Raw genomic sequence first — 22,754 nt, forward strand, 5'->3', positions numbered from 1 at the left:
GAATACAATGGTGCAATCATGGCTTATTGCAGCCTTGACCTCCTGGGCTCGAGTGATGCTCCCACCACAGCCTCCCAAGTAGCTAGGACTACAGGTGTGCACCACCATACCTGGTTAATTGTTTTTCTTGTGGAGACAGGGTCTTAGTATGTTGCTAGGCTGGCCTTGAACTCATGGACTCAATCCATCCTCTTGCCAAGGCCTTCCAAAATGCTGAGATTAAGGTGTGAACTACTATACCCAGCCTGTTTAATATGTTTAAATAAATAAAAAGCTGCCGGGCATGGTGGCTCATGCCCAGCACTTTGGGAGGCCAAGGCAGGTGGATCATTAGGTCAGGAGTTTGAGACCAGCCTGGCCAACATGGTGAAACCCCATCTCTCTCTACTAAAAATACAAAAATTAGCCAGGTGTGAAAAATTAGGTAGGTGGTATGGTGGCAGATGCCTGTAATCCCAGCTGCTTGGGAGGCTGAGGCAGGAGAATTGCTTGAACCCAGCAGGTAGAGGTTGCAGTGAGCGGAGATTATGCCACTGCACTTCAGCCTAGAGGAGGAGAAGAGGCTTAGTGTGCATCTCATCAGAGTTGCACAAGGCAGAGAAAGAATGGGAAAAAAGCAATTTCTAGAAAATTGTTTAAAATTTCTGATCAACACCAAATATTCCAAATAGGAAAAATACAAAGAAATTCCTACGTATAATGTGGCATGATAAGAGTGTATAACACCAAAGTAAAAGATCTTATTTATTTTTTATTAAAATTAAAAAAAATTAAAATAGAGTCAGGGTCTCGCTGGTCTTGAACTCCTGGCCTCAAGCTATCCTCCCACCACAGCCTCCTAAAGCGCTGGGATTACAGGCATGAATTGCTGCACCTGGCTCAAAGTAAAAGATCTTAGAAGCAGCCATTAAAAATAGATTCGGGCCAGGCACGAATAGACTGATCACCAAAAAGGTGGCAGACTAACTTCTCAACAGAATCCACAGAAGCCAGAAGGCAGTGGAATATTCACTTTGATGTACTAAAATAAGATAACACTCTAGGCTCCTACATGCAGTAAAAATGTTTCGAGAATGACAATTATAACTTTTTGGCAAACTAAAGAAGTTTACTACTAAGAAACTTTTTTTTTTTGGGGGGGACAGAGTCTTGCTCTGTTGCCCAGGCTGGAGTGCAGTGACAAAATCTCTGCTCAATGCAACCTCAGCCCCTCGGGTCCAAGCGATTCTTGTGCCTCAGCCTCCCAAGTAGCTGGGATTACAGGCATGTGCCATCAGGCCCAGCCACTTTTTGTATTTTTAGTAGAGAAGGGATTTCACCATGTTGGCTAGGCTGGTAGCAAAACTCCTGACTTCAAGTGATCCTCCTGCCTCAGCCTCCCGAAGTGCTGGGATTACAGGCGTGAGTGAGCTGCTGTGCCCAGCCAGTCCCTGTGTTTTTTTGTCTTTGGAGGTTTTGTTTGTTTGTTTGTAGAGACACTTTCCTTGTGTTGCCCAGGCTTGTCTGTTGGCCTCAAGTGATCCTCCTGCCATGGACCTCCCAAAGTGTGGATTACAGGTGTGAACCACTGTGCTCAGCCCATTTTTTGCTTGTTTCTTGAAGGAGGGTAGCAGTATTAATTTTGGACTTTGCTAACTAAAGTTTGCATGTTAAGAATAGATATATATGGGCTGGGTGCAATGGTGCATGCTTGTAATTTTAGCACTTTGGGAGGCTGAGGCGGGAGAATTGCTCTGGCTTTAAAGTTTGAGATCAGCCTGGGCAACATGGTGAAACATTGTCCCTATGAAAAATTTTAAAAAATTAGCTAGGCATGATGGCATGCATCTATAATCCCAGCTACTTGGAAGGCTGAGGTGGGAGGATCGCTTGAACCCAAAGAGGTTGAGACTATGGTGAGCCATGATCACACCACTGTGCTCCAGCCTGGGCAACAGAACGAGACCCTGTCTCAAAAACAAAAACAAACAAACAAAAAACCCCCCAACAGATATATATGAGACCCTCTTGGACAACATAGGAGACCCAGTCTCTATAAAACATTAAAAAAATTAGCTAAGTGTGATGGCACACACCTCTGGTCCCAGCTACTTGGGAGGAGGCAGGAGACTTGCTTGAGCCCACGACGATCCCTTGAGCCTGGTTGGGGGTGGAGTTGAGCCTGCACTCTAACCTGGGGACAGAGCCAGATCCTGTCTCAAAAGAGAAATAAGAAAGAATATACAGGCTGGGCACAGTGGCTCATGCCTGTAATCTCAGCACTTTGGGAGGCTGAGGTAGGTGGATTGCCTGAGGTCAGGAGTTTGAGACCAGCCTGGCCAACATAGTGAAGCCCTGTCTCTACTAAAAATACAAAAAAATTAGCCAGGCACGGTGGTATGCACCTGTAATCCCAGCTACTCAGAAGGTTGAGGCAGGGGAATTGCTTGAACCAGGGAGGCGGAGGTTGCAATGAGCTGAGATTGCACCATTGCACTCCAGTCTGGGCGACAGAGTGAGACTCCATCTCAAAAAAAAAAAAAAAAAGAAAGAAAGAATAGACATATAATGTGTAACTTCCAAACAAATGGGAAGGGAAAGAAAGGGAAATTCAATAATCCAAAAGAAAGTGAGGAAAGAGAAAAATGAAATGAAAATGAAAAAGGAGAGGTTCTTCTTGTATCAATGGCCAAGTAGCTCCTATCAGATCAATCTTCATACAGTTAACAATTATGAACCCTGGACAAAAAACAAAAACAAAACAAAACAAAAAAGCCTCCTGAAGACTCTGGAAAGAGAGCAAAAACAGAGAGAACCTAAAGAGAAACTGACAGATATCAGAAAAGAAGAAAGAGCCATTGGGTGCAAAAATTTTTTTAAATCTCACAAACATAATATTCAACCAAAGAAGTCAGAAGAAAAGAGTCTGTGTTGTATAATTCCATTTACATAAAGAGATTATATGAAAACAGGGAAATCATATTAAAAGTCAGGATAGTGGTCCCCTAACGGGGAGGATGATAGCGATTAGAAGGGGACCTGAGGAAGATTTCTGCGTCCTGGTAATGTTCTATTTCTGGATCTGGGTGCTGGTTACATGGGTGTGCTCACTCGGTGAAAATTCATAAAAATAGACATGACATATGCAATTTTCTGCTTCAGTACACACTTAAAAATCAAAAGAGAGCAGAGACAAGATGGATAGGCAGGCAGGGCAGACTGTGAGGGGACTCAATGTCAGACTAGGGAGCTGGATGTGACCCTGGCAGAAGTGAAGGGCACGGACGGTGTTAAGAGGGGAAATGAATTGTTGGGGAAGCTCCCTCTCTGTCTAGTGTGGGTGGTGGTTAGGAGATGGCAACGCCTGCCCTGTGGGACCTTATTTACAGGACTGGCCAGAATCTGGGATTTCAATGATGAAGACCTGAGCTAGGAGGGAGGGTGTGAGGTTGGAGGCCACGAGCAGATTTTGAGGTAAAATTGAAAGGACTTGGGAGTTTACATGCAGAGGCCAGGGAAGAAGAGGGAGGAGTCAAAAGCAGTCACTGGGAGGGGCTTGTCACAGGAGTTAAAGAGTGAGGGAGGGGGCACTGGGAAAAGAAGCAGGTTTGAGAAAAGAACTTGTTTTTTTTGAAACAGGGTCTTGCTCTGTTGCCCAGGCTGTAGTGCAGTGGCGGCATCATGGTTCACTGTAGCTTCAAGCTCCCAGGCTCTAGTGATCCTCCCACCTTGGCATCCTAAGTGGCTGTGACTACAGGCACATGCCACCATGTCTGGCTGAATTATTTTATTTTTTTCTTTTTCTTTATTTTTATTTTTATTTTATTTATTTATTTTTTTTGACACGGAGTTTCGCTCTTGTTACCCAGGCTGGAGTGCAATGGCGCGATCTCGGCTCACCGCAACCTCCGCCTCCTGGGCTCAGGCAATTCTCCTGCCTCAGCCTCCTGAGTAGCTGGGATTGCAGGCACGCACCACCATGCCCAGCTAATTTTTTTGTATTTTTAGTAGAGACGGGGTTTCACCATGTTGACCAGGATGGTCTTGATCTCTCGACCTCGTGATCCACCCGCCTCGGCCTCCCAAAGTGCTGGGATTACAGGCTTGAGCCACCGCGCCCGGCCTCCAATCATCTTAATTGCTGAACTATTGCTCATCACTAAAGGATTTTCTTTAGAAAGGTAGCCACGGAGTCCTGCTTTTCTTAAGGAAAGATCTAGGTGACGCTGCTGTGCCATGGCCTGCCCTGACCTCATTCCTGCCCTGACCTCATTCCTGCCCTGCTCCACACACTCTTTTTTTTTTTTTTTTTTTTTGAGACGGAGTTTTGCTCTTGTTATCCAGGCTGGAGTGCAATGGCGCGATCTCAGCTCACCACAACCTCCGCCTCCTGGGTTCAGGCAATTCTCCTGCCTCAGCCTCCTGAGTAGCTGGGATTACAGGCACGTGCCACCATGCCCAGCTAATGTTTTGTATTTTTAGTAGAGACGGGGTTTCACTATGTTGACCAGGATGGTCTGGATTTCTCAACCTCGTGATCCACCCTCCTCGGCCTCCCAAAGTGCTGGGATTACAGGCTTGAGCCACCGCGCCCGGCCTCCACACACTCTTATCTGTGCCTGGAACAGGAGCCAGGGCGGAGCAGGAAAAAGATCAAGGATTCGGGAGCGAGGACAGGCAGGCATCCTAGCTCCTGACCATGGGCCAATATTTTCTCGCTGTGGATCTTAGTTGCCTCATCAGAGACCACTTGATTTCAAAGTCCTTGTCCCCCTGGGATAAACAGAGGTCCAGGGTCATATGGTGAGGGGCTTTTATGGGAACACTTGAATTCTGGATGAGAAACTCAGTGTTTGTAGAGTGAAGTTCTTTCCAGGAGGCTGAGGAGGGTCTCAAGACAGGTTCTTTTTGCAAGGACCCCATCCCTTCTCTCCATTGTGTAGGTGGGAGCAGGGCCCTCATTGGCCGGGAGACTTCTGGGTCATGGTGACCTCATAAAGCCTGTAACACTGGCCTGCTTGGGCTGGGATAGCCTAGGTAAGCTGAGCGGCGGTTCTGGGAAAGTCCTAGGGGTGGGGACAGCCTCCACCGCCTCCACAAGGCAATTACCACCTTGTCCCCACCCCTTTGGGTAAAAGTCTCCCCGCTCTGCCTCTAATTTCGCAGTTAGAACTTCATACCTGTGGCTTAGAGCTGAATCTTCCGTTACCATGTGGATGCCCCAGGTGGAGGTAACACATTGAACTTTACATGAGCAGCTCAAGGCTCACAGAGAAAGTTCAGGTCCTGACAGTGTAGTGGCTGGGTGTTGGGGAGAGGTAAGGGGAAGGGAGTGAAAAGATGCAGGGAGGGAATGCCATAGATCTGGGGAAAGAGAAGGCTTGGAGTCTGGAAAGTATATTTTTGTCTTTTTGCCAAGTCTCTCCAGCCTGCCCTCACCCAGGGGGAAGAAGGGATGGTGGGGATGAGCATTTATTGAGCGCCTGCTGTGGGCCAGGCCCTGCGATCATCACTTTGGGTGGGCTATCCCATCTGGAATATTAAGATATTATTATTGGGCCGGGCACGGTGGCTCACGCCTGTAATCCCAGCACTTTGGGAGGCTGAGGCGGGTAGATCACGAGGTCAAGAGATCGAGACCATCCTGGTCAACATGATGAAACCCTGTCTCTACTAAAAATACAAAAAATTACCTGAGCATGGTGGCGTGCGCCTGTAATCCCAGCTACTTGGGAGGCTGAGGCAGGAGAATTGCCTGAACTCAGGAGGCGGAGGTTGCGGTGAGCCAAGATCGCACCATTGCACTCCAGCCTGGGTAACAAGATCGAAACTCTATCTCAAAAAAAAAAAAAAAAAAAAAAAAGATATTATTATTAATATTAAACTGGAGGCTTAGAGTGATGAGGACATCCGAAGTTCACACAGCTGGTGAGAGAGAAGGGTTTGAATTCAGGTCTGCCTGACTCCAAAGCCTTGGAGTCTGGCATTATAGCTGGGCATCAGGAAAGTTGCCTTGTTTTCATTGAACTTTGCCTTTAGGATAGGGACCTAAAAGTGGCAGAGGGAATGGGGAATAACAAACAGGAAGACATGGTTATTGTTCCACAGATTCCTGAGGTTTCATTCATTGTGTGTGTGTGTGTGTGTGTGTATGTTTGTGTGTGTGTGTGTCTTTCTCTTTGTTGTTTAGATTTTTCCTTCCCTCCCTCCCTCCCTCCTTTCCTTCCTTCCTTCCTTTTTTCTCCCTTTCTTCCTTTCTTTTCTTCTCTTTCTTTCCCTCCCTCCTTCCCTCCCTCTCTCTTTCTTTCTTTTTTCTTTTTCTTTCTTTCCTTCTCTCTCTCTCTCTCTCTCTCTCTCTCTCTCTTTCTTGCTTCCTCCTCCTTCTGCTTCTGCTTCTTCTGGATGGAGTCTTGCCCTTTTGCCCAGGCTGGAGTGCAATGGTGCGATTTTGGCTCACTGCAACCTCTGCCTCCCAGATTCAAACAATTCTCCTGCCTCAGACTCTTGAGTAGCTGGGATTACAGGGGCCCACCACCATGCCTGGATAATTTTTGTATTTTTAGTAGAGACGAGGTTTCACCATATTGGCCAGGCTGGCCTCAAGCTCCTGACCTCAAGCTCCTGACTTGTCTTCCCAAAGTGCTGGGATTACAGGCATCAGCCACCATGTTTAGCCAAGTAACTTCTTCTTCTTTTTTTTTTTTTTGATATGGATTCTCACTCTGTCACCCACACTGGAGTATAGTGCAATGTCTGCCTCCCAGATTCAAGTGATTCTCATGCCTCAGCCTCCCTAGTAGCTGGGACAGGCATGTCCTGTCACCATGCCCAGCTAGTTTTTGAATTTTTTTTTTTTTTTTTTTTTTTTAATGGAGTCTCACTCTGTCACCAGGCTGGAGTGCAGTAACATGATCTCAGCTCACTGCAACTTCTGCCTCCTGGGTTCAAGCGGTCTCCTACCTCAGCTTCCTGAATAGCTGGGACTACGGACATGTGCCACCATGTCCAGCTAATTTTTGTATTTTTAGTAGAGATGGGGTTCACCATGTTGGCCAGGATGGTCTCTATCTCTTGACGTTGTGATCTGCCGACTTTAGCCTCCCAAATGCTGAGATTACAGGCATGAGCCACAGCGCTCAACCTAATTTTTGTATTTTTAGTAGATATGGGGTTTCACCATGTTGTCCAGGCTGGTCTTGAACTCTTGGCTTCAAAAGATCGGCCTCTTTGGTCTCCGGAAATGCTGAGATTACAGGCATGAGCCACCATGCCCAGCCAAAGCATTTTTATAATGACTGCTTTGAAATCCTTGTCAAAAATTCCAACATCTGATTCATCTCAGTGTTAACATTGGTTGGTTGACTTAAGATTAGATTTTCCTAGTTTTTGGTATGATGAGTGATTTTTACTACATCTTTGACTTGTTAGGTATTAAGATTTTTTTTCTTTTTTTCTGAGACAGAGTCTCGCTCTGTCACCCAAACTGGATTGCAGTGGCATGGTCTGAGCTCACTGCAACCTCCACCTCCCAGGTTCAAGCAATTCTCCTGCCTCAGCCTCCTGATTAGCTGGGATAACAGGTGCATGCCACCATACTCAGCTAATTTTTTGTATTTTTAGTAGAGATGGGGTTTCACCATGTTGGCCAGGCTTGAACTCCTGACCTCAAGTGATCTGCCTGCTTTGGCATCCCAAAGTGCTGGAATTATAGGCATGAGCCACTGTGTTAAGGTTTAGTTTGTAGGTTCTGGCCTACTTTTGTGGACTGCAGCTCCAGTGATACTTCTTTTCTTTTTCTTTCTTTTTTTTTTTTTTTTTTTTGAGATGGAGTCTTGCTCTGTTGCCCAGGCTGGAGTGTAGTGGCATGGTCTAAGCTTACTACAACCTCTGCCTCTGGGGTTCAAGTGATTCTCCTGCCTCAGCCTCCTGAGTAGTTGGGATTATAGATACCTGTCACCACACCTGGCTAATTTTTTGTATTTTTAGTAGAGATGGGGTTTCTACTAAAAAGAATGTTGGCCAGGCAGGTCTTGAACTCCTGACCTCAGGTGATCCACCCACCTCAGCCTCCCGAAGCGCTGGTATTACAGGTATGAGCCACCACGCCTGGCCTTTGTTTTGGTGGGGAGTGGGGAGGAGACACCTGTCACCCAGGCTGGAGTGCAATGGCAAAATCTCAGCTCATTGCAGCTCGCCTTCCGGGATCAAGCAATTCTTCTGCCTCAGCCTCCCAAGTAGGCTGGGACTGCAGGCACACACCAATGTGCCTGGCTAATTCTTGTATTTTCTATAGGGACAGGGTTTTGCTATGTTGCCCAGGCTGATCTTGAACTCCTGAGCTCAAGTGATCCACCTGCCTCAGCTTCCCAAAGTGCTGGGATACAGGCAGGAGCCACCACACCCAGCCAAAAGTTATTTTTAAGTCGAGAAGTTGTTGGCACAGTTCTGGACTCTGACAGTCCTGGTACAGGCCCGGCTCCCAGTGGTAGCTCTGAGTCCTGGTCTGCTTCATTTTTCCGCCACTGCCGGGGCTCCTGCTTATTCCGGCTGGTGCCGCCTGCAGGGGTAGAAGGCACTTCCCTGGGCCACTTGTTATCACTGGAGCTGGTGGCGGAGGCCAGGAGATGTAGGGTCTGGTAAAATATCTGATGCTGGGTGGAGGGCCCGCAAGATGCAGGGTTCTGCTGACATGGCAACTCCAGATTGGATTGGTCTGTCATGGCTCCAGGTATGGAGTAGGGATTGGGGCTCCCTGCTGGGAAACCCTCTCTGTTGGGCTTCCTCTTTCCTAGTCTTTTGGCTGGGAGAGCAGGCTTTTCTTCTACTTTATGCTCTCGGCAGATCTGTGTGGCAGGCTTCTTTGGTGCCCAGTTTGGGTTACGTGAGTGATAAAAAGAAAACTCCAGGAAACTCACCAGAGTGTCAACCTTCAAGTCCTCAGATGCCTAGTCAGTCTGCTGCCTTCTTTCCAGCCATCAGAGTCCTTTTACAGTTGTCTGTTGAACTATTTCCGGAATATTTAGTTATTTTTATAAGGGAGGAACAGAAAAAAGTGAATTGACAATCTTATCTATTGCATGCATTAAAAAAAAACTGTGGTGGCCGGGCATAGTGGCTCAAACCTTAATCTCAGCACTTTGGGAGGCTGAGGCGGGTGGATCACCTGAGGTTGGGAGTTCAAGACCAGCTTCGCCAACAGAGAGAAACCTTGTCTCTATTAAAACAAAAATGCAAAAAATTATCTGGGTGTGGTGGTGCATGCCTGTAATCCCAGCTACTCGGAGGCTGAGGCAGGAGAACTGCTTGAACCTGGGAGGCGGAGGTTGCGGTGAGCTGAGATTGCGCCATTGCACCCCAGTCTGGGCAACAAGAGCAAAACTCCATTTAAAAAAAAAAAAAAAAAAAAAAAAAAAAAAAAAGCACCTAGCATAAAATTCATAAGGTTGTGCAACCATCATTACTATCAGAACATTTTTTTGGTCCAAAAGGAAACCCTATACCCATTAAGCAGTCTATTCCCATTCCCTGCTTCTCCCTTCCCCTGACAACCTCTCTCTGTCTGCTTTAACCTACTGTCTCTGTAGATTTGACAACTCTGGATATTTTATGTAAATAGAGTTATATAATATGTGGTCTTTTGTGACCGGCTTCTTTCACCTAGCATAATGTTTTCAAAGTTCATCCATGTTTAGCATTCACGAGTATTTCATTCCTTTTTGTAGCTGAGTAATCCGCTGTGTGGACATACCATATTTTGTTCATCCATTCATCAGTATGTGGGTGTTTGGGTTGTTTCCACCTTTGGCTCTCATGAGCCACTGTGCCTGGCTGATGGTTTCTTTTGAGGCAAAAAAGTTTTAAATATTGCTGATGTCCAATTTACCTATTTTTTGTTGTTGTTGTTGCTCATGCTTTTGGTGTCATAGCTAAGAAACCATTGCCAAATCCAAGGTCAAGAAGATTTACTCCTGTGTTTTCTTCCAAGAGTTTTATAGTTTTAGTTCTTACATGCAGGTCTTTAATCCAGTTTGAGTTAGTTTTTGTATAGAATGTGGGATAGGAGACTGGGTTTAGTGGATCACACCTGTAATCCTAGCACTTTGGGAGGCTGAGGCAGGAGGATTACTTGAGGTCGGGAGTTTGAGACCAGCTTGGCCAAATGGTGAAACCCTGTCTCCACAAAAAAAAAAAAAAAAAAAAAAAAAAAAAAAATTAGCTGGATTTGGTGGTGGGCACCTGTAATCCCAGCTACTTGGGAGGCTCAGGCAGGAGAATCGTTTGAACCTGGGAGACTCCGTCCCCACTGCCAAAAGAAATGGTTGTGGGACAGGAGTTCAACTTTATTCTTTTGCATGTTAATATTCAGCTGTTCTACTGCCATTTGTTGCAAAGACTATTCTTTTTAAATATATAAATTATTTATTTATTACCATTATTTTTGAGATAGAATCTCATTATGTTGCCCAGGCTGGTCTCAAACTCCTGGGCTCAAGTGATCCTCCCACCTTGACCTCTCAAAGTGCTGAGATTACCTGCTGAAGAGACTATTATTTCCCTAGCAGTTATATCGGCCTTGTCAAAAATCATTTGACTGTGTATGCATGGACTCATTTCTGGACTTGATATTCTGTCTCATTAGTCTATATGTTTATCCTTATGTCAGTACCACACTGTTGCGTGCAATTTTATTATTTTATTTTATTTTTGAAACAGAGTTTCACTCTTATTGCCCAAGCTGGAGTGAAGTGGCATAATCTCAGCTCACTGCAACCTCTGCCTCCCGGGTTCAAGTGATTCTCTTGCCTCAGCCTCCCAAGTAGCTGGGATTACAGATGCATGCCGCCATGCCTGGCTAATTTTTTGTATTTTAGTGGAGATGGGGTTTCGTCATTTTGTCTAGGCTGGTCTTGAACTCCTGACCTCAGGTGATCCACCCACCTCGGCCTCCCAAAGTGCTGGGATTACAGGTGTGAGCCACTGCACCTGGTCTGTATGCAATTTTAAAGGAAGATCTCTGTGGCTTACTTTGGAAATTGTTTGTTGGAAGCTGGCCTAGATACAGGGACCCCTGTTGAGCAAGCAATTCCAAGACCCCGTCCCAAAGCAATGGGAACTGGGCTAGGGTCTGGTGGTGGTGATGAAGAAATGCAGAAAGATTTGAGAGCTGTTCTGGAGCCAGAATTTACAGAACTTGGCCAAAATTGGGTGCAGCAAGTGAGAAAAAGGGCAGTCAAGGAGGATGTGGTTTCTGGTTTGTATGATAGATGGTACCAGTTCCTTGCAATGGAGGAAAACAGAGGAGTCCTATCTGGGGGAAAATGGAGAGTATGTTTTGGCTGCTCTGGGTCTGAGGCGCCCCAGTCTCAGATGTTGTGTGTGTGCACATGTGTGTGTGTAGGTAATTGTGCAAGCGCCTCCCACATTCCAGGCCGTCACATCTGATAACAGTGTGTTCTCAATGATGAGCTGGATGACCTATTGATAGTTCTACTTCCCGAAGGCTCTAGCAACCCTTGTCCAGGGCCTGGAAGGGTTCATTGAGGTGGAGAAGAGAGGATGGGAATTGGTCAATGATTCTCTCTGTCTCAGACAGCACTAGCTGTTTTATGGCTGTGCTCTGCCCCTTCCATGTGGGGCCCCAGGATCGTAGGGCAAAGGCCAATAGACAGTTTGTGGCTGTCAGCAGGAAGTGGTAAGCTCCTTTAGCTCCTGTGGATCCCACCCAAGCCCCTCAACAGCCACAGCTCCTCCTAATGCACAGTGTCCATTTGGCAGAGGGCAAGCCATGGGCTACCCCAGCCACTGCCAGGCAGCTCTGGAGCCTTGCCTGTCTGTTGCAGGATGGTGGAGGAGGATTGAGGGAGGTCAGCTGGGGTTGAGACCTGTGGCCTTCTGCCCAGTGACCTGGTGTGGTGCATCTGCTGGGTTGCTGAGGTAGAGATGTAGACTTTCTTCCTCAGCCCAAACAAGTTAGGTCTTTGAAGAGCTTACTCACTGCCTCATAGGCTGCAACAAGCCATTATTTTCCAGGTTGCAAACGCCTCCCTTTGGTAACTGTGGTCTGTCTGTGTGTGTGTGCATGTGGCACGTTTACACATGGGTGGGAGAGATCATTAAGGGAAGATTCAGGCTCCTCCTTAAGTAAAAAGAGACATAATTATGGACATGAAATTAAGTACAGGGCTTTGGAAAGAGACTGTGAAATCAAGGAACAATCCAAGTTTACATTCAGGATAAAATTGCCTCTGGTGCTGATGGTAAGTGAACACTGCTTGCTTCCAAGGCCGATTCAAGGCTGTGCAGGAACCGCCTGCTTGGATCCCACTGGGTGCTGAGTGCCTTGTTCTTCTCCGTCCACAGTGCCTGGCAGAGAGAAATAGAACAAGTAGCTACCATTTAGGCCAGGCTTCGCTGGGCCATGCGCTCCGTGCCAGGCACGGTAACTACAATCACCCCTGTGGAAGGCTTTATACGCTCCCTAACTTAGAGATGGGGAGGACAAGGCAGAGGGGAAAAGTCCCTGGCCCAAGTTCACCCCGACTAGCCAGAGGGTTGAGCCGGGCTTTAAACTCAGGACTACACGAATCCAAACCTGTGGTCTCTCCAAAGCCACGCTATAAATACACACAGCAGAATTTGTGGAGTGAGTGAATGATTCATCGAATGAGTTAGCACATGAATGCATAATAAATGAGGGTGATTAAATGAGTTAGTGAAAGAATACATCATCAAATGAAGAACAACGCCCGCACCCACCCATTGCCCTGCTCTGATTTCCTCGGCTCCCTCCCTCCGGCCCTCCTCTTCCCTCTCCTCTTTACTACCTCGTCTTCTCCCTTCTCCCTCCCTTTTTGCCTCTTCCCTCTCCTTTCTCCCTTCTTCTCTTCCCGTGTGTCTTTCTCCTCTCCTCTCTTCCTTCCTGTTCCTTTCTTCTCTCCCTACTTTCCTTACTACTGTTCAGTATTTCCCCTCTTGCATGCTCATTGCCACCCCGCTTTTTTTTGAGACAGGGTGTCATTTTGTCACTCAGGCTGGAATGAATGGTGCAATCACAGTTCAGTTTAGCCTCAACCTCCTGGACTCAAGTGATCCTCCCACCTCAGCCTCCTGAGTAGCTGAGATGACAGGTGCATGCTGTCACACTCAGCTAATGTGTGTGTGTGTGTGTGTGTGTGTGTGTGTGTGTTTGTAGAGACAGTCTCATTATGGTGTCCAGGCTGGTCTGGAACTCCTGGACTCAAGCAATCCTCCCACCTCGACCTTCCAAAGTCCTGGGATTACAGCTGTGAGCCCCTGTGCCTGGCTGCACACCCTCTTTCCTTACATTTTCTTTTCTCTTTCCCAACTCTCTCATCTCCCTGGCCCCCCGCCACCATCACTGTGTGGTTCTGTCCTCACACCTTGCCAAAAGAAACACAAAACAGAAACTACAAAGAAGAGAGAAAAATAATGAAATAACACAAACGTGCGTTGGACATTCACTGTATGCCAGGTGCTATACTCACCATTGGAAATTGGCAGAGAACAAGGCAGATGCAGTCTCTGCATCAGTGGAGCTCATGGGCTAGTGGGGAAGCCAGATACTGTGAGCCAGGAGACGGGAAGGAACAAGGTGCCCTGGGGACTTTCAGGTGGCCCCCGCCCGTCTAGGGGATCTGGAAGGCTCTTAGCGTTTGAGCTGAAGCCTGAAAGGCTGCAGGCATTAGCTGAGGAAGGAGACGGATGCCCAGCCTGTGGAAGGCCCAGACCTAACTGAGAGAGCCTGGCTCTTTGGAGGAAGTCAAAGGATTCCAGCAAGGGTGGAATGGAAAAGGAAAGGGGACATATAGAGGGGCAAAAAGGGTGGAAAGGGGACTGGGACCAGCTACAGAAGGGCCTTTCAGAAGCCTTGGAGGTGTTTAGGCAGGGGGATGGCATAGAGATAGTCTTGGCTGCCCAGAGGGCCAGTGGGGTGAGTGACCTCTCTTTGACTTTCACTTCCTCATGTATGAAGTGGAGCAATAGTATTTAACTTACTGGGTGTGTGTGTGTGTGTGTGTGTGTGTGTGTGTGAGTGTGTGTGTGCGTGAGTGTGTGTAGCAGGGAGCTGGTTCACAGACGTGCGGGTGCCTGGTCTGCGGACCGTGCAGTAAGTGTTGAGAAAGGCACTCTTCCCAGAACAGAAAACTGTTGAGGCTGTAGGCAGCTTTGCCAGGGTTGCTTTGAGAATCTAGTGCCACAGCTTCTGGCAGAGTAGTTCTAGCAACTTAGGGGTTTGGCTCTGGTTTGGAGCACCCCAGTCTCTCAAGTCTCAGGGCTCCTTGCTGGTGCACTGTCGCCCTGTCACATGTGGCCAGCTGCAAGTGGGGTAACTCATAAGGAGGCTCTTCCTTCCCCTTTTCTCCCTCAAAGTAGAAGAGATTCATCATTTGTCTGTTTGTAGACTTCCAATTGTACAACTGGCACTGGGCTAGGAGCTGGGGTTGCCCCAGGGGCAAAGATATACACAGTTCTTGTCATTGCAAAGCTCATCTCTAGCAAGAGCCAGACCACTAAATGAGTCACTGGAATGAAATATGATGAGTATTTTGCTAGAAGTGGGATTAGCAAATGATAATGAGAATTACCCCATAGAATTCCACAAGCTAAGGGAACTGCATTTGTTCGGGGCCATGAGCCAAGAGGGAGCAGGCTGTGGTCAAAGAATGGAACTGAGCGATTGTGGAGGCAAGTGGCCAGTGATGGGCCAGAGAGGTGGGCTGGGCACAGCCACCAGGGCCTTGTAAGTCACAGCAAGGGGCTTTCATCCTAAGAATAGTGGGAGCCCTGGAAAAACCTTAACAGGTGTGGCATGGCTGCATTTGTCTTTTCTCTCTCTCAAGACTGCTGCAGGGAGCGTGACAGTTGGCTGTTGAAGAGAAGCGGGCACTGGCATTGAGAGACCTCCAGACTGGACATGGCCCTGAGTCCAGGGGCTAACCCGGTCTTCCATGAAGACTCAAAGATGACACAAAGTCTCACCTCCTGTGGGGCCCCAGGATTAGGGTCTGGTACCAGCCCTGGGCCCCACCTAGACACGGCTCATGTGCCTATGTTGAATCTACTCCCGAGTTCTGGCTTGCCTTTCATTCCAGATCTTACTCCACCTCTAAGTCCTGTCTCAGGGGAGACCTCAGGCCTGGTGTCTGAAAATACCCCCAGACCTGATGACAGCAGGGCCATCGCTCCGGCTTCCTTCCAGATCACCAGTTCTTGTTCTGGTGAAGCCCTAGACCTGGATTCCCAGGACGCTTCAAGGCCTGACTCGCAGGGGCACCTCTGTCCTGCCTCAAATTCCATTGTGAGTCCTAGCTCTGCTGAGGCCACTGGTCTGAGCTCAGGGAACCACCCTTGGTCAGATTCTGAAGAGGCCGTCAAGTACCTCTCAAGTAAGATTTTTGAGATGGGTCAGAGTAACTCCAACCCTTCCAGGCATGAACTAAACCCATTTAGAAGGCACCATTCCAGAGAAGGCCTGGTTCTGGGCCACTGCATCTCTAGGCCAAGCTCAAAAGCACTCCTTATTCCAGCCTCAAATTCTTCTCTGGACCTTGACTCCAGTCCATTGCTCGACATGGGCTCAAGAAACAACTCCAAGCTGAACCTGAGCATAGCTCCAGGTGCTCGTGGGACCCTAATCCCAGACACCGATGACACCATCACTTTGGCTTCACCTAACATCTCTCAGTCTGTTTCAAAAGGAGCCTTTGGTACCACCTGGAGCACAAATTCCAAGGGAACCATGAATGTGGCTTCCAACAGCCACCCCAGATCTGATTTGAACATGACCATCACTCAAGCCTCGTATCTGACCCCGATTCCTGGCTCCAGTGACGGTATCAGCCTGCACTCCAGTGCCCATGGGCCCAACTCCACCGTCTCTCCATCCTCATGCATGACCCTAATCCTGGGCTCCAATGACACGCTGAGCCTGGGCTCCAGCCTCCTGTTCAGTGACACCTCCACCGTGACACTGAGCAGTCAGCAGGACTATGCCGAGGACAGCAGCATCCTCACTGTACCCCTGGAGGAGAATCTGGAGAGTTGGAGTGAGATGGCCAGCACTGAGATGGGCCAGTTCCCACTGGGACTCCCCACCACCAATCCCACGGGCAAGGACGCCGTGACCTTGCAAGCCATCTCTGCGGGTAAGGCCAGGGCCACAGCCCTAGAGAGAGCACTGTCCTGGAAGAATTCTGTCTTCAAACTCGTAGGGTAGGGAGAGGAGAAGGAAGGAAGGAAGGAAGGAAGGGAGGGGACAGTAGGCAGTTGATAATATCTGATCTATTAATTCTGTACTAGACATCTAGTAATCAGCCTCTGCTAGCAGAGTGACTTGGGACAAGCTACTTAATCTCTCTGAGCTTCAACTTCCTTGACTATAATATCACTATATGATAATACTCCTATTCTGTCCAAATTATAAGTCTATTGTATCAAACTATCCCTTCTATTCAAAATGTACATCTCTTTCTTCCTTGCTACATTTCAGACCTGGCTTCTCAGGTCTGCAGGTCTGTCTTGGAGCAGGCAGGCTCTAGGCTCAGCTCACCTCTACTGAGACTTTGCCATCCCCACCTGAGTAGGGCCTTGAGGTCCTGTCTGGAACCTGTGTCTCCCTCCTGATATGCAGGATTTCTGTAAACTAATCCTGTCAGTTTCCGATGCTGTAAATGTCTTCTCCCAATCAATTTTTCTTTTTCATGCACCAATACTATATTAAGATTTTTTAAAAGGACCATGGTTTTGTAAATAGATGTTCATATCTGGTGAGAGTCCCTCACCTCCAACCTTTTTTTTTTTTTTTGAGAGGGAACCTCATTCTGTAGCCCAGGCTGGAGCCCAATGGCACGATCTTGGCTCACTGCAACCTCCGCCTCCTGGGTTCAAATGATTCTCCTGCCTCAGCCTCTCGAGTAGAGGGGATTACAGGCATGCACCACCATGCCCAGCTAATTTTTGTATTTTTAGTAGAGACAGGGTTTCACCATGTTGGTCAGGCTGGTCTCAAACTCCTGACCTCAGGTGATCCATCCACCTCAGTCTCCCAAAGTGCTAGGATTACAGGAGTGAGCCACCATGCCCGACCAAGGATCCTTCTTTAAAATTCTCCTGAAAATCAACTTAGCTATTAATAGATAATATTTTATTTTATTTTTGAGACAAAGTCTCACTCTGTTGCCCAGGCTGGAGTTGGGTGATGCAGTCATAGCTCCCTGCAGCCTTGAATTCCTGGACTCAAGAGACCCTCCTGCCTCAGCCTCCTGAGCAGCTAGGACTACAGGTGAACACCTGAGTAATTTATTTTTTATTTTTTGTAGAGACGGGGCCTCGCTGTGTTGCCCAGGCTGGTCTTGAACTCCTGGCCTCAAGCCATCCTCCCACCTGGTCCTCCCAGAGTGCTGGGATTACAGGTGTTTTCCACCTCGCCTAGCCTCTATACATTTTAGAATCCACTCCTAGGGTTTCTTAGGGATTTTTTCAGGGCTTCAAAAAAATCTTGCTGGCATTTTTAAAAGAATGTTATCAGTTTATTCACCTATTCACATTTTCCTTTACATAGGATATATCCTTTACTAGGATTTAAAAAATTCTTCACAGAAGTCTGTTGCACCCTTGGATGGGTTAATCTTAGATACTTTATGGTATTTTCTTTTTCTTTTTTTGAAAGAGAGTCTTGCTCTGTCCCCTAGGCTGGAGTGCAATGGCATGATCTCTGCTCACTGCAACCTTTGCCTCCTGGGTTCAAGCAATTCTCCTGCCTCAGCCTCCCAAGTAGCTGGGATTACAGGCACATGCCACTATACCCGGCTAATTTTTTGTATTTTTAATAGAGACAGGGTTTCACCATGTTGGCCAGTTTGGTCTTGAACACCTGACCTTGTGATCTGCCAGCCTTGGCCTCCCAAAATGCTAGGATTACAGGCATGAGCCGCCATGCCTGGCCTATAGTATGTTATTCTTTAATAAAATTCCTACTTGATATTGATGATGCTGATGATCTAGAGAAACTTAGTTTTTGCAAGTTTTTCTTAAAAAAAAAACAACTTTGTGGAGATATAACTGTAAATACAATTTGCTCTTTCAAAGTATGTAATTTAATGGCTTTTTATATACACAGAATTGTACAACTATCACTACAATCAATTTTAGAACATTTTCGTCATCCCTAAAAGAAGCCCTGCACCCCTTAGACATCACCCTCAATCCATGCCTGCTCTCAACCCAGCCCTGGGCAATCACTACTTTTTGTCTCTGTAGTTCACCTATTTTGGACATGTTATGGAAATAGAATCATGTAACATGTTGTCCTTTGTGACTGGCTTCTTTCACTTAGCGGAATGTGTTCAAGGTTCATTCTCTCTGTAGCATGTATCAGTACTTCATTCCTTGTTATGGCTAAATAATATTCTTCATATGGACACACCACATTTTGTTTGTCATTTGATTGCCATGTGGATTGTTTCTATCTTTTGGCTATTTTATATTTTTATTTATTTATTTTTTTTGAGACAGGGCCTCGCTCTGTCACCCAGGCTGTAGCACAGTGGCACGATCTCTGCTCACTGCAACCTCCACCTCCCAGGCTCAAGAAATCCTCCCGCCACAGCCTTCCAAGTGGTTAGGACCACCGGCATACACCACCGCACCTGGCTAATTTTTGTATATTTTGTAGAGACTGGTCTCACTATGTTGTTGAGGCTGGTCTTGAACTCCTGAGCTCAAGTAGTCCTCACTCCTCAGTCTCCAAAGTGCTGGTATTACAGGCATGAGCCACCATGCCCAACCAATTTACGAATATTTTTTCTTTTATTCTGTTGGCTGCCTTTTTATTTTCCTGATGGTGTTCTTTGAAACACAAAAGTTTTAAATTTTGACATTGTCCAATTTGTGTAATTTTTCTTTTATTGTTTGTGCTTTTGGTGTCATATTTAAAGAAACCATTGCCTAGTCTAAGGTCAGGAAGATTTATGTCCATGTTTTCTTCTAAGAGTTTAATAATTTTAGCTCTTACCTTTAGGTCTTTGGTACAATTTGTGTTAATTTTTTGTATATGATGTGAGGTGGGGGTTCAGCTTCATTATTTTGCATGTGGATGTTCAGTTATTATTGACATATAATTCACCCATTTAAAATGGGATAGCCAGTGCGGTGTCTCATGCCTGTAATCACAGCAAAATGGGAGGCTGAGGAGGGGAATCACTTGAGGTCAGGGGTTCAAAATCAGCCTGGTCAACATGGTGAAAACTTGTCACTACTAAAAATACAAAAAATTAGCTGAGGCCAGGTGCAGTGGCTCACTCCTGTAATCCCAACACTTTGTGAGGCCAAGGTGCGCAGATCACGAGGTCAGAAGTTTGAGATCAGTCTGACCAATACGGTAAAACCCCTTCTCTACTAAAAATACAAAAAGTATCCAGGTGTGGTGGTGCGCATCTGTAATCCCAGCTGCTCAGGAGGCTAAGGCAAAAGAATTGCTTGAACTTGGGAGGTGGAGGTTGCAATGAGCTGAGATCATGCCACTGCACTGCACTCCAGCCTGGGTGACAGAGTAAGACTCTGTCTTAAAAAAAAAAAAAAAAAAAAAAAAAAAAAAAATTAGTCAGGTGCAGCAGCAAATGCCTGTAACCCCAACTATTTGGGAATCAGATGAACCTGGGAGGCAGAGGTTGCAGTGAGCCAAGGTTATGTCACTGCACTCCAGCCTAGGTGACAAAGCGAAACTCTGTCTCAAAATAAAATAAAATAAAATGTGGCATTTGCCGAGTGCAGTGGTTCACACCTATAATCCCAGCACTTTGGGAGGCTGAAGCGGGAGGATCACTTGAGCCCGGAAATTCAAGACCAGCCTGGGCAACACAGGGAGACCCTGTCTCTACAAAAAATAAAAATAAATTAGCCAGACATGGTGGTGTGTGCCTGTGGTCCCAGCTATTCAGGAGACTGAGATGGGAGTATTGCTTGAGCCCAGGTAGTGGAGGCTGAAGTGAGCTGTGATCGTACCACTGCACTTTAGGTTGGGTGACAGAGTAAGACTGTCTTTTCCAAAAAAAAAAAAAAAAAAAAGTGTGATTCGATGGTTTGGGGCATATTCCACTTTTTTTTTTTTTTTTTTTTTTTTGAGACGGAGTTTCGCTCTTGTTACCCAGGCTGGAGTGCAATGGCGCGATCTCGGCTCACCGCAACCTCCGCCTCCTGGGTTCAGGCAATTCTCCTGCCTCAGCCTCCTGAGTAGCTGGGATTACAGGCACGCGCCACCATGCCCAGCTAACTTTTTGTATTTTTAGTAGAGACGGGGTTTCACCATGTTGACCAGGATGGTCTCGATCTCTTGACCTCGTGATCCATCCGCCTCGGCCTCCCAAAGTGCTGGGATTACAAGCTTGAGCCACTGCGCCCAGCATATTCCACTTTTGAGCGCCTGTGTTTTTGGTGTCATATCCAAGAAATATTTGCCAAATCCAGTGTCATAAAGATGTTTTTCTGTGTTTCATAGTTTTAGTTCTTAAGTGAAATTCTTTGAGTTAAATTTTGTATATATATAAGGTAAGAGCCCGAACTTAATTTATTTTATTTTTTGAGATGGAGTCTTGCTCTGTCACCCAGCTAGAGTGCAATGATATGGACTCAGCTCACTACAACCTCCACCTCCCAGGTTCAAGCAATTCTCTTGCCTCAGTCTCCTAAGCAGCTGGGACTACAGGCGCCTGCCACCATATCCAGCTAATTTTTGTATTTTAAGTAGAGATGGGGTTTCACCATGTTGGCCAGGCTGGTCTCGAACTCCTGACCTCATGATCCGCCTGCCTTGGCCTTGGCCTCCCAAAGTGCTGGGATTATAGGTGTGAGCCACCACACCTGACCAATTTATTTTTTATTTTTTTATTTTTTGAGACGGAGTTTTGCTCTTGTTACCCAGGCTGGAGTGCAATGGCGCGATCTCGGCTCACTGCAACCTCCGCCTCCTGGGTTCAGGCAATTCTCCTGCCTCAGCCTCCTGAGTAGCTGGGATTATAGGCACGCGCCACCATGCCCAGCTAATTTTTTGTATTTTTAGTAGAGACGCGGTTTCACCATGTTGACCAGGTTGGTCTCGATCTCTCGACCTCGTGATCCACCCACCTCAGCCTCCCAAAGTGCTGGGATTACAGGCTTGAGCCACCGCGCCTGGCACGAATTTATTCTTTTATTTTCTTTCCTTTTTTTTTCTTGAGACAGAGTCTCTCTGTCACTCAGGCTGGAGTGCAACAGCACCATCTCAGCTCACTGCAACCTCCACCTCACTCAAGCCATTCTCCTGCCTCAGCCTCCCAAGCAGCTGGGACTACAGGCATGCATCACCATACTTGGCTAATTTTTGTATTTTTAGTAAAGGCAGGGTTTCACCATGTGGGCCGAACTCCTGACCTCAAGTGATCCACCCACCTCGGCCCCCCAGAGTGCTCGGATTGCAGGCAGGAGCCACCATGCTCCGCCCAGTGTATTTTTTAAAAAAAAAACAACTGAATTTCCCCCCGCCCACCCCCCCCACCGGCTGAGCATGGTGGCTCGTGCTTATAATCCCAGGACTTTGGGAGGCAGAGGCAGGTGGATTGCCTGAGGTTAGGAGTTCCAGATCAGCCTGGCTAACATGATGAAACCCTGTCTCTACTAAAAATACAAAAATCGGCCGGGCGCGGTGGCTCAAGCCTGTAATCCCAGCACTTTGGGAGGCCGAGGCGGGTGGATCACGAGGTCGGGAGATCGAGACCAACGTGGTCAACATGGTGAAATCCCGTCTCTACTAAAAATACAAAAAATTAGCTGGGCATGGTGGTGCGTGCCTGTAATCCCAGCTACTCAGGAGGCTGAGGCAGGAGAATTGCCTGAACCCAGGAGGCGGAGGTTGCGGTGAGCCGAGATCGCGCCATTGCACTCCAGCCTGGGTAACAAGAGCGAAACTCCATCTCAAACAAACAAACAAACAAACAAACAAACAAACAAAAAACAAAAATCTGCCAGATGTGGTGGCACACTCCTGTAATCTCAGCTACTCGGGAGGCTGAGGCAGGAGAATCACTTGAACCCTGGAGATGGAGGTTGTGGTGAGCTGAGATTGCGCCACTGCACTCCAGCCCGGGCAACAGAGCTAGATTCCGTCTAAAAAAAAAAAAAAAAAAAAAAACTTTTATCAGGCTGACTGTGGTGGCTCACACCTGTAATCCCAGCACTCTGGGAAGCCAGGCCAACATAGTGAAACCCTGTCTCTACTAACAATACAAAAATAAGCTGGGCATGGTGGCACACACCTGTAGTCCCAGCTACTTGGGAGTGAACAGAAAAAAAGTTTTGTTTTTTTTTTTTTTCAATTTTTAAATTGTGGTAAAATATATATAACAAAATTTACCATCTAGGCCAGCACAAAGACTCATGCCTATAATACTAGTGCTTTGAGAAGCTGAGGCAGGAAGATCACTTGAAGCCAGGAGTTTGAGACCAGCCTAAGCAACATAGCGAGACTCTGCCTGTATAAACAACAACAACAAAATCCTTACCATCTTTTTTTTTTTTGAGACATGATCTCACTCTGTTGCCCAGGCTGGAATACAGGGGCATGATCTTGCCTTACTGCAACCTCCACCTCCAGGGCTCAAATAATCCTCCTGCCTCAGCCTCTCAAGTAGCTGGGACTACAAGCATGTGCCACCACACCACACAAGCATGAAAATACATGTTTAAAACAACGTATTTTCAATTTTTAAAATATTTTTGATAGA

The 22,754-nt window shown here is 46.9% G+C and overlaps 1 protein-coding gene across 2 annotated transcripts in view; it reads left to right on the top strand.

The window, feature by feature from the left end:
- The first annotated feature begins 5,023 nt into the window (after positions 1–5,023).
- MROH7 (maestro heat like repeat family member 7) overlaps positions 5,024–22,754 on the top strand; it is a 66,921-nt gene continuing 49,190 nt past the window's right edge. Inside the window, exons 1-2 of one of the 2 annotated variants that reach the window (XM_003921520.3) lie at positions 5,024–5,210; positions 15,699–15,707. Coding sequence is in view for 1 of the 2 variants with exons in the window: in XM_003921519.3 (XP_003921568.1) it covers positions 14,915–16,145 (1,231 nt within the window). In the remaining variant the exon portion in view is untranslated. Of the gene's footprint in view, positions 5,211–14,914; positions 16,146–22,754 lie in introns of those variants that run through there. The other variant, XM_003921519.3, reaches the window with a different exon arrangement.

This window comes from Saimiri boliviensis, chromosome 11, assembly GCF_048565385.1.
Source record: "Saimiri boliviensis isolate mSaiBol1 chromosome 11, mSaiBol1.pri, whole genome shotgun sequence".
Classification (NCBI taxonomy): domain Eukaryota; kingdom Metazoa; phylum Chordata; class Mammalia; order Primates; family Cebidae; genus Saimiri; species Saimiri boliviensis.